The sequence below is a fragment of the Vigna umbellata genome, chromosome 4, assembly GCF_029865625.1.
Source record: "Vigna umbellata cultivar VRB3 chromosome 4, Vumbellata_1.0, whole genome shotgun sequence".
Lineage (NCBI taxonomy): Eukaryota > Viridiplantae > Streptophyta > Magnoliopsida > Fabales > Fabaceae > Vigna > Vigna umbellata.
Window position 1 is genome coordinate 74,287,957 of NC_142168.1, and position 12,148 is coordinate 74,300,104.

Here is a 12,148-nt window from a genome sequence, read left to right on the forward strand (position 1 = left end):
AGCAACATACTCGTCAATCTCCCTGCAAAATGCAACCGCAGCATGGAATCCATCGAGCCACTTTTCGGTAACAATTTTGCTCCCTCTGTTAACAACAGCTTTCTGGTGCAAGATTGCAGCGATGCGTCTCGAGGGTGCGCTTTTCCGGCTTCGAATTTTGTGGAAACCTGCGATAAGACAAGTGGTAATATCAGTTGCTTTTCGAAACAAGATGAGGCGGGTGTTCTGACGTACAAAGATTTGAAAGAAACTAAGTGTAATTACTTGTTCTCTGCGATTTATTTTGGGCAGAGCAAGGAGATTACGCTGCAGTTTCAGGTGGTCGAGTTGGCGTGGTGGCTTCAAGGACAGTGTGATGAATGTTCTGAAAACGCTACCTGCTCAACGGTCCAAAGAGGGTTTCGGTGCCAGTGTATCCATGGTTTCACCGGCGACGGCTTCATAAATGGCACCGGTTGCCGGAAAAGTGAGTTCACATTATTTATATAATCATATATTTATCTATCTACTGGTTTTATTATTTTATTATTATATGGTTTGGTTCTTGCTTGTGGAAAAATTGCGGGGTTTGACTGAGAATTTAACACCTGCTTGCGGCTTTATGTGCTGGATAACCATGTGGCAAGACCCCAATTTTGACCCGTCTCAAACAAATACCCATCTTCTTTAAAATGTTAGGTGCCTAGTGTATATCTATCACACCATATCGAGAGACTGCACTCATTTTTTTCACATTCTATTTGCAGAAAACATGCACATTTTCTTCTTAATTTGCAGAGTTAACATCGTACAAGAGCATTGATTTCCTTTTTAGCTTGAGAATGACCTAAACTCAATGGATGGAATGGAAAAATTTGTTAATATGTTATAACAATATAATCTCCCTCTCTCTCTCTCTCTCTCTCTCTCTCTCTCTCTCTCTCTTATTTTATAATTAATTATTTTAGATTTTTTCAGTAAAATATTTTATCATGTTTTATAAGTAATGTACAAAATAATACTTATATATCTTTCTTAAATATAAACATTGACTTTATATTCGAATATGTTTGTACTCGTAAAATATTTGAGTGCATACTACTGAATTATTAATGATGTATTCAAAAGTTAAGAAAAAAACAAATATTTTTTAAAACAAAAGTATGAAGAGACGTACACTGTACTAGCTCACCTAAACCCTACCTGTAAAACCACGTTGACTTTCCCTTTCTGATAAAACAACTTGCATTTTGTTTTTCTTCTGGTGGTCGTGTAGTTCACAAGGCATTGCAGGTTCCCTAATTTTGGATAGATATGGAAGAACAGCTATTGATAGCTTTGCTTATAAACCTATTTAATTTTTACCCCATTATAATTTTCGTGTTACTTCTCTAAGGAATCCAATCTCATGGAAGATAGGGAGTATGGCAACTGCATAGATTATTGGCGTTATGTTCTGAGTTTTCTTTTATTTGAGTAGGGTTGGAGGGAATAACGAACGCGTTATTTGTTTTAAATGGTAACTTAACCGAACAGAATCCTTGAGAAATCAAAAGTCAACATGTTTTGGCTGCACATGCGTGGTTGAATGGAATTGAATTTTCAATGTATTAGACGTGGTCAAACGGGAGATATTGCTCAACGTGAGCAATTAGTATTAGGAACTTGCCAAATTTAAGGTAGTAATTACTACTCGTAACATTAGGCATATGGCATCACTGAAAATTTATTTATCACCCATATGTTGACAACGCAAATTGAATGTGATTCGAATTACCCTTTCTACTAGACATTTTCTCAATATAGATATCTCATATTGACATAAAACCTTAGTTCGAACATTTTCTGTGCCACGTCTTGACGATTTTTCCTATTGCACGTGTTTGGTTTATTTTTTAATTCAGACGGGTTTATAATTAAAACTTTACAGAATTCAAACATTAATAAAAACTGAAGCAATTTCTGATCAATAACAATCATGTCTTCAAAAGCTATAGATCAAACGAGGAAGATTTTAGTAGATACTGCATATCCAGAACATATGTTTTTATCATCTAATGTGATATATTAGTTTTTTTAGCATATATCGTCATTGATTTTAATCTGTTCCTACGGTTGCCTTGTCATCAGCTTCGGCTTCAAGTTGCAGTGCATCGACACTGGCTTCCGGAGGATGTGGAAAAGCAACCAAAATCGGCGTTGCTGTTGGAGGTATTATAGAATAGAACCTTAACATCTTAATGTCCTACTCGTTTCACTGTATATAGTCATATGTTGGAAATTTGTTTCACACGAGAATCTTTGTTAACCTGTCAAACTTTTATTGAATGCATATTTTTTCACGTTCTTGATACAAACATGAATACAGAAGAGAAGTTCTTAAATTTCATATTTGGATTAATTCTGCATGATTGTTCACACTTGACAGCGAGCATAGCTGGAGCTTTGGTGGTGGCTGGTCTATTTCTTCTATGCTACTGTGCTAGGCGCCGCTCTATTTGGTTGGGAAAACATACCAGAGTAAAGCGGCAATTACGTGAAGCTGCAGGAAACTCAAGTATACCTTTCTATCCCTACAAAGAAGTAGAAAAAGCCACAAATTCTTTCTCTGAGAAACACAGGCTGGGAACCGGGGCATTTGGTACAGTTTACGCCGGAAAACTGCACAGTGATGAATGGGTTGCTATCAAGAAGTTAAGGCAAAGAGACACCAACAGTGCTGACCAAGTCATGAATGAGATCAAGCTCCTTTCTTCAGTGAGTCATCCAAATTTAGTTCGGCTCTTAGGTTGCTGCATAGAGAAGGGAGAGCAGATCCTTGTTTATGAATATATGCAAAATGGAACACTTTCTCAGCACTTGCAAAGAGAGAGGAGTGAAGGACTGCCGTGGACAGTAAGACTTACCATAGCTACTGAAACTGCTAATGCTATAGCATATCTCCATTCCGCAATTCACCCCCCAATTTACCACAGAGACATAAAATCTAGTAATATACTTTTGGATTATCACTTCAAATCTAAGATAGCTGATTTTGGGCTTTCTAGGCTTGGCATGACAGAAACATCTCATATCTCAACCGCTCCACAGGGGACTCCTGGTTATGTGGATCCCCAATACCACCAGAACTTCCATCTTTCTGATAAAAGTGATGTGTACAGTTTTGGAGTGGTCTTGGTAGAGATAATAACTGCCATGAAAGCGGTTGATTTTTCTCGACCTAGGAGTGAGGTTAACTTAGCTGCACTTGCCGTAGATAGGATTAGGAGGGGTGCTGTAGATGAGATCATAGACCCCTTCCTTGAACCACACAGAGATGCTTGGACACTGTATTCTATTCATAAGGTAGCTGAGCTTGCATTTAGATGCCTTGCTTTTCACAGTGACATGAGGCCTACTATGATGGAAGTGGCAGAGGAGCTAGAACACATTAAACGCAGTGGATGGGCAACTATGGAGGAAACTGCCATGACTTCATCGAATGGATCCACTTGTTCATCACCTCGCAGTGGAAGTGAAAAGTCATTGAGTGGTATCAAAAAGGCTGGCCAAGGGAGTGCGAGATTGATAGTTCCCCAGAAGATTGAGAGATTTTTTCATTCTGTGGAGGTGAAAGACAGCTCTCCTGTATCAGTACATGATCCTATTCATTGGTCGAGTGGACACAGCTCACTTTCGTCAAACAGCTTGTTAGTAAATGTCATCCCTTGACATGTATACTTACTTTGGGGTGGCTAGCCTCCATAAATGTGAATACTAAAGGCATATAACACTTCCTTTTCTCTGTCGCAGTTGTTGCTATACCTATTTTTGTGTATGATTAACTTCCAAATATTATATTCATAAATCATCAGTGATCAATATGCAGAATTCACTACTCAGTCAGGATCAACACTATGCTAGTTACTGTATATAATTATGGTTGAAAGAAACCACCTTTGGCTACAATTGTCATTTTGGGTGTCTTTGAGTAGTCCAAGTTATGCCAAGGTATACAGTTTCAGTATATGAAAAAAAAAATTATTTGAATTTAATTTTAAAATAAAAACATCATTTCTTTTAAAAATATACAAAAGTTTTAAATTATTCGGAACCAACTTTTGAACCAAAACCAGTTTTAAACTTAAAGTAGCTGGAATACGAGAATCCCCAGGGATCTTGGGGCAGTGTTTGCAGACATGGATCTTACATATAGTGTGCAGGATGAGAGCAAGCATTGTACTAAAAGCTAGAAATCAACATAGCAGAAGAAATTGAAAAATAACGGAGAAAAATAATTAATTTCTCTACCCTCTGTCATGGATAAAAATCTTTTTTAAAATCGATTAAGTGAACGGTTAAGAAATAAACCAGATTAATTTAAAAATGTTTTCATTAGTTGACGCATGATCCACGTCTATCTCAACCCTGCTTTAGTGAATTTTCATTTTGAAAAAGAACAAAAGAATATATATTATTTCTATTAAGCTGGTGATGTTTTGAAACACCAAATACATTTGAAAGTTTCAGTTATGTTAGAAAAATTCACAATAAAACAGTTGAATCTTAAGGCATTGGCCACTAGAACTTGAAGAGTGTCCAACGAAAACACAAATATGGTAGAAAACAGCGTTGACCAGTAGAACCCTAAGGGCGTCCTGTAATTATAAACGCGATGTATGGCAAATGTCATTTAAATCTTAGTCGTGGTTATTGAGTGGTAAACCCTGATAGGAGCAGAAAATTCATTGTTTCCAATAAACACATCACACTTTCTGATAGACTGAGAATTCCGTGCATTTAGAATTTGAAGGGGAGTGGAGTGTACAGATATAAATGGTTAGAAAACAGAAAATGAATAGAGTAACAGGCCTGTAAACATTCAAGTGAATTTTAATTATAACAAGACTAAGAATATAGACACATTTGAGCTAACATGTGTGTGACTGATATCTAGATTTTTAGATCCTAATCTGTGACAGACTTGCACAATGTTCATAATAAGATTGTGATGTGGATAAGAAAAAAATAAATGTAAACAAGAGTAACAAGTTGTTTGCTCACTGACAGATGAAACTGGTCATCTAACCATGACTTCTTGGATCAACAACTTGATGCACTTTCCTTGTTTCAGCACTTGAATATTGGCCTACAACACGAGCGTGAGGAACGGATGCTTGTCCACGAGCAAGGGCATCCACATTTTCAAGCAGGTACTGTCTGGGAAGCCTACCCACAACATTACCCTCCTCATTCCCTTCCTTATCAAGGAATGAAAAATGTGGAATACCCTCCACGCCAAACTCGTCAAGCTCTTGCTCCCACTTTGTGTTATCAACATTCAACATTACAAAATTAACTTGATCCCTGTGTTGAAAATTAAACTGTGTCAACACTAATTAACACTGGCAATAGCAAAATTAAGGACCTCTGTTTACTTTTGTTTTCATTTCTTATCTTCACTTTTAATTACAAAACTATCATATTTTTTCAGTCAGGATGTTTATTTCTCAAAAATTATACAGTAAACATAAAAAAAAAACATATTTTTACCAAGTGCAAATATTTGGAAACAGAAACCAAAGTAAAGATAACATAGAGTTTTGTGATTCAAAGTAAAAAGTAAAAAAAACCAAAACTCCACATTTCCTCATGTAAAATGGCCTTAATGTTCTGCTTAATATGAACGATAATAAATAGGAAAGCATGTGTTTTACTTAAAAGGTGATTACTTGTATTGCTGCTCAACTTTGTATACGTCTGGAGCTAATTCCCGACATACCTCACACCAATCTGCATAAAACTCGACCACAGTGGGTTTCCCATTGGAGAGAGCCTGGACCATCCAATATGAAAGCACAAGAATTATAAAAAAAATGGTGCCAGATACTATGTAACACGGTTTGAAAACCTTGGGAACACTAACAGATATATTGACATAATTAACACAAGCTAATTAAAAGAAGAAAAGCAGTGGAGGGCATAACCAAACCTCTTCGTAAGGCACTGCAGTGGTAGAGAGATCTTTGAGAGAAACACCTAAATCCAACCTGGCAAACAGGAAAAGTCCCAAAGCCGCTAAAGTAGAAACAAGTGCGATTTTGTTGTTGACATCTTTGTTTGGCAATTGAGGAAGTGAACTTGTGGTCGTCTTAGTGGTCTGAGTATTGACTGTGGTAGGTTCAACTACTGGTTTTTCTTGTTCCTGAGCAGAGGTTAGAGGAAGTTAAGGTACGAAATAAAGAACCTCATCCAATTTTCTGTTTTTGCAGAGCAACGGAAACATACCCTTGGAGGGACATCCTTTTGATTGGGGTTAGGATTTGTTTGGCAAGCTAAAGTCTGAAATTTGCGGGTGTTGATGCGACTGTGTTGAGGATTTGCAGCGAAGCGAGTAATTGGTAAACATGGACGGAATCTGTGCAGTGTGATGGGGTTTGGGGATGTGAAACGCGCCATCCACGGAACCAAAATTTCCTAGATGCAGAATTTCAGATTGCAACACCCACCGTTCACAGTTGACAAAGGAAGATTTTTCTTTCTGTCCCTTAGTATGGAAAAGAAACAAGATAAATTCAACTTCTATTTTATAAAATATAATAAAAACTCCTGTTGGAGAATGTTAATTCCATTACAAAAAGGAATTGTCTAATTTATTTGAATTAAAATGGAAGGTAAGAAATAAAATAAAAACATTTTTAATTTAAAATGAGATATGATTTTCTTAGTTTTAAGTTTTGAATATTCTATTTAAAATCTATTCAATGTCATTCTTTTTAAAAACACGTATAAGAAGAAAAGTGTAAATGAGATTACAAAAAATATTAAACAAACTTAATATATTAATTCGTCACATATTTTTTTAATTTTTTTCAATTTCGTTTTACTCTTTTAAACTTGTTAATTGAGTTATTGTATAGTCAACTAATATTTGTATTTTACACCTAAATCTTTGGATGCTTCTTTTTTGCACTCTTTTAAAGGCTTGGAACACAAAAAGGTTTTTTAGAGTTGTTGTAATATTCCGTTGTCAACAAGCTTAGTACAAAATTGATAAGAAAAACCTTACCCATGATGACAATCCGTCACATGTTTCGTTAGATGTAAAGAGGTTGATATCCAATGATTATATGTTTGATTAATAATATCCAATATGTTAAGTTTGATTAATCAATAACTATATATTATTATACTTATTTGTATTAATTAAATTGTTTACCTTTAATATTCATGGAATCATAACTATATCTATGACACTATGAAGTTATATTGTTGTGTTTATATCTATATATTAAAGTTTATTATTTACATTTTTTTACATCATCTAATCAATGCTTTATTTAAAATTAAATTTTTAATTTTGGTTAACTCAATCATAATATAGTTTAAAATATAATTATATATAATATATATTTTTTTAAAATATATAAATAAATACATTTCTTATTATAAAAACAATCAAAATATTATTATTTAATTTTATAAAATAAAATACTTATATTAAATTATAATTATATTTTCATAAACTCAAATTAATATAATAATATTTTATAATTTTGAAAATCTTGTACATTATTGCTTGAATACAAATACTAATTAAATAAAAAATATTATATAAAAAATTGTAATTATATTATTTTAAAATAAAGGGTCAAATGACCAATTTGAAAGAAGGAAAAACTACCTTTGTGAGTCCTCAACCAGCATTCCTCTATTTAGGCGTACAAATATGGAGTCATCGAATATGTACATATATTCAGTTTCTGTTAAAGATTAAATATGATTTCAATTTATTAGAAACTTTTGTATAAACTTACTACTAATCTTGGTGTGCATTTTCATAAACGTTTTCTAAGATTAAAAAACTTATTCTCAACGGTTACAGTTATGGAATATTCCAACAATACATTCATTATTAAAAATCTAAATCCACATGTTCATGGTGATCTTGGTCTCACTTTAGTCACTTAAATGAACCTGAAAAGAGTGATCGAACAAATTTAAAATTATCTGAAGGTAAATTTCTTATTTTATCTAAGTGAATTTAAAAATAAGTAAAAGCAAATTTAAAAATAAAATTTTTAATATGTGACATTAATCAAATCATATATTAATTTTAAAAAAACTTTAATTTTAAATTTCCTATCAATTTGCTTTCAAATTTATTTTAATAAAGAATAAAAATTTTCCCTTCAAATTTTCTAAATAATAAGAATAGAATAAAATGTGTTACAAAATACTGGGACATACAGAACAACTGAAGCAGGCTATTGATGGTAGAAACATTCTCACAGTCTTCCCTTCTACGCGGTTACCAACCCCTCTGCACAATCTGCTCCGTTTCCTCTTTCATTTTCTTCAGACTTTTGTATCCAAAACAAGGGGGAATGTCCTGCGCCGCTGATTCTTTGGCCGTCAACCCTGTCAGAAAAAAAAAACAGCAACTATCTCAGTTCTCACGTTTTAAAGTGTCGACAAAGGTTTCACAACACACGATCACAACCAACTTTGGTCATGACGAGATTGCACAAACCATGTCACTACCTCACTGATCCTCTACCTGTGTGACCATGGTTTGTTTCCAAATTTAACTGATTTATTAATTACTAAAATGTCCTTTCTACCATCACTTCTACCACGTGTCAAACTGTCAATACCGAAATGGTATCAAGCGGCAAATTTGGGTACTGAAATGGTGCGGGTATAAGGCCCATTTCGTACTCGGGTTTCCTTTTCATTTTCACCATTTTGCGCCAGAAACCAAAGCCTCAAATCAAAACCCAAACCCTTGCGAATTGAGGTCACTTCAGTTTCGATTTTTTCTTTCTCTCCCGTCTCTGAAGGGAAATTCGAGAATGGCGGAAGAAGCTCCTGCATCTGAAACCTCTGTCACAATGCCTCGGCTGGAGGAAGCTGTCGCAGTGGACGAAACCCTAAACTCTTCTGAGAAGGACAAGAGCGAAATATCTGTGAATGCTTCTACAACCCATGGTGTTGAAGAGTCTGTGTCTAAGGCTGAAGCTTCCGTTAGCGATCCTCAGAAGTCTCTGGAGTTGGCGAATGAGCTGATGGAAAAAGGGAACCTGGCAATAAAAGAGAACGATTTTGGAGAAGCAGCTGATAACTTCAGCCGTGCTCTGGAAATCAGGTTTCTTTTACTGTAAAATACATTCTCTGTGTGAATTGAGTTTAATCATTCTGCTAAAAGGGGAAGACGGGTGGTTTATGCATGAGTGAAATATGTTGCTTGATTAATAGAAAAAAAATGTGAACCCTAAATTTTTTATATAAAATATGTGATGTTTCATACCCTAAATTTATATATATATATATATATATATATATATATATATATATTTATATATATATATATATATATGTATGTATGTGTATGTATGTATGTATGTGTGTGTGTATGTGTGTATAATGCTCTGAAAGAATATTTGAAATAAACAGAGTGTCTCATTATGGTGAACTTGCTCCTGAGTGTGTGCACACATACTACAAATATGGGTGTGCTCTTTTGTACAAGGCTCAGGAGGAAGCTGATCCTTTGGCTGATGTGCCCAAGAAGGAGGATGGATCTCAACATGACTCCACAAAAGAAGGACCTGCCAAGAGTTCTGGGAACGCAGAATCTTCCACTGCTTCTTTTTCGAGCAATGCTGTGCAGGATTCAGCTGACCAGGGTGAAGCTGTGGATGATGGTCAGTGTGTTGTCTCTAGGGCTTACTGCTTAATTTTTATTTTATTTTTGTTTATAATTTATTGCTCCATTTTTTAAAGTTTTTTATACCATGGTTCTTTATAAGATGAATTGGACATATATGTAAAATGTGATGCAAATTTGAAATTGTTTCAAAAAAATTGTTATCTCTTAGCTAGTTTGCCTTAGAAAGCATGCTGCCCTACTCAACCGTCTTTGCAGACAAGGGGAAGTGTTTTGAGGCATTGATTATGTGATAGATTATAAGATGTGCATTTTATTTAGAGTTGCCAGAACATTTTTTTATATCAACAGGTGTAATTAGCTTGATTTATGAGCTGTTTAATGACAAATTGAAAAACATTGTTTAAGCATGTTTATGTGTACTGATAAGATGTTTATGTGTACTGATAAGATGTTTATGCATGGCACTGATGTTAACATTATAAGTCGATTCTCTCCTACCAGTAGCTAAGCCAGTGAGATACCAGTAGCTAAGCCAGTGAGAAAAGAAAGAGCTCGTGGTTGATGCAGACTATATAAAGCAGGATATTTATGAATAAAAATATGTACAACGCCTCCTAAAATTTTTAGATGTAGATACTGGGTGTCTGAATATCAACCATATTTGAAAATTTGGAGAAGCTAGCATAAGGTCACTTTTGTATATATGTGTGTGTGCATTACGTTATTCCCTAATCAAGATGAATTTTATAATTTATAACCACAAAAGATGTAGTCTGCAGATAAATCAGTTTCTTAGTGTTAGTTCAATTTTCAAACATGAAACAGGGTCCACCAAGAATGATGAGGAAGAAGGTGACGAGGCTAGTGATGCAGAAGACTTGGCAGAAGCTGATGAAGATGAGACTGACCTGGATCTGGCATGGAAAATGCTTGATATTGCTAGAGCGATTGTCGAAAAGCAATCTGTCAATACAATAGAGCAGGTGGACATACTATCAACATTGGCAGATGTTGCATTGGAAAGAGGTATTTCCATATTCATATACTCATTTTAAATTTTATTAATTCTTCTCCAGAAAAACAAAAAGGTGGAATATGATTATATTAATAGCTGGATGGATTATTTCCTGGTTCTTGTATATGCAGAGGATTTTGAAACTTCTCTGTCAGATTACCAGAAGGCACTGTCCATCTTAGAGCAACTTGTTGAACCAGATGATAGAAAAATTGCTGACTTGTATCCTATGTTTAATTTTTATCTAAATGTGTGGTTTTTATGGTGTCTTTAATTTAAGCAAAGTAGATAACTGAATATGTCCTCTGCTGCTACTTAACTCCTGAAAATAGAAACTTTCGCATATGCTTGTGTTTGGAGGTTGGTTCTAAGGCTGAAGAAGCAATTATCTACTGTCAGAAGGCTGCATCTGTTTGTAAGGCACGATTGCATCGTCTTACAAATGAAGTAAAGAGTTGTTCAGATTTGACATCTGTGTCCGAGTTAACTGAGAATGTACCTACAGACCCCAATTCTGACCCTAATAACTCAATTGTGGATAAGCAATCAGAGATTGAAACTCTGAAAGGTCTATCAAGTGAGCTGGAAAGAAAGGTAAACTTGGTAAATTTTTTTAAGATAACTAGCTATCCTATGCTTTTATTTTGATATAAATGGGAATTTATGAAATTGCAGCTTGAAGATTTGCAACAGTTAGTCTCAAATCCAAAGTCAATTTTAGCTGAGATCCTAGGAATAGCCGCTGCCAAAGCAGGCAATGGGAAGGAATCATCTCTGGGAATGGTGAGTTCCTCACAGTTGGCTACTGTAAAAAACAATGGAGGTTTTGACTCTCCATCCATTTCAACTGCCCACACCAATGGATCAGGTGGAGTCACACACCTTGGTGTGGTAGGAAGAGGTGTTAAGCGACCATCAAATGCCAGCTCGTCAGAAGGAAGCACACCAAAAAAACCAGCGTTAGAATCAACTGAAGACAAGGGTGATGAGAGCGCTTGCTGATGTAATTCTTGGTTCGTTTGTATGGTGTGTTTAATTTGAACTTTGAATGCAACCATACAGTTTGGTGACACTAGTGAACTATTGATGAGAGGATATTTTTAGGGGATTGAATGTTTTCTGAGAAAGTCTTCTGCTATATAGTCTCCGTACTGGCTTTATGTGCAGCTAATTGATATCGTCACAAATTTCTGAATACTTGAAATGACATTCGTAAAAAAATTACGATATATTTTTTTTCAATTAAAATCACTCAGGGTATTTACTCTGGATTTGGTTGAATGAGTAATAGTTATGATTTTGGGGGCATGGTAATTGATTAATTACTGAAGCATGCTACAATTTTTGTTTAACCAAGCCAGAAGGTATAATGAAACATCCATATCATAACATCGCAGCCCAAAAATAACAGGATAAATGAAAAATGATTGCACGGGTCTTTCCACCGTTGTGAATAACGGATGTTTCTGTCGATCGAAGTTAAATACTGTTTCTTGGATTCT

General features: G+C 35.0%; 3 protein-coding genes across 3 annotated transcripts; 2 read left to right on the top strand and 1 right to left on the bottom strand.

The window, feature by feature from the left end:
- The first annotated feature begins 7 nt into the window (after positions 1-7).
- LOC148201281 (wall-associated receptor kinase-like 14) lies at positions 8-3,860 on the top strand. Its single transcript, XM_088113944.1, has 3 exons — positions 8-466; positions 2,110-2,190; positions 2,408-3,860. Exons 1-3 carry the CDS (start codon positions 43-45, stop codon positions 3,688-3,690), a joined length of 1,788 nt encoding a protein of 595 aa, XP_087970070.1. The 5' UTR covers positions 8-42; the 3' UTR covers positions 3,691-3,860.
- Positions 3,861-4,817: 957 nt separating this feature from the next.
- On the bottom strand, positions 4,818-6,516 carry LOC148201282 (thioredoxin-like protein HCF164, chloroplastic). Its single transcript, XM_088113568.1, has 4 exons — positions 6,247-6,516; positions 5,951-6,163; positions 5,691-5,794; positions 4,818-5,325 (listed from the first exon to the last, which is right to left on the bottom strand). Exons 1-4 carry the CDS (start codon positions 6,415-6,417, stop codon positions 5,043-5,045), a joined length of 771 nt encoding a protein of 256 aa, XP_087969694.1. The 5' UTR covers positions 6,418-6,516; the 3' UTR covers positions 4,818-5,042.
- A 2,172-nt stretch (positions 6,517-8,688) lies between these two features.
- LOC148201283 (NASP-related protein sim3-like) lies at positions 8,689-11,812 on the top strand. The gene is made up of 6 exons (XM_088113567.1): positions 8,689-9,106; positions 9,415-9,665; positions 10,457-10,657; positions 10,778-10,868; positions 10,979-11,240; positions 11,322-11,812. Exons 1-6 carry the CDS (start codon positions 8,814-8,816, stop codon positions 11,646-11,648), a joined length of 1,425 nt encoding a protein of 474 aa, XP_087969693.1. The 5' UTR covers positions 8,689-8,813; the 3' UTR covers positions 11,649-11,812.
- The last annotated feature ends 336 nt before the right edge of the window (positions 11,813-12,148 follow it).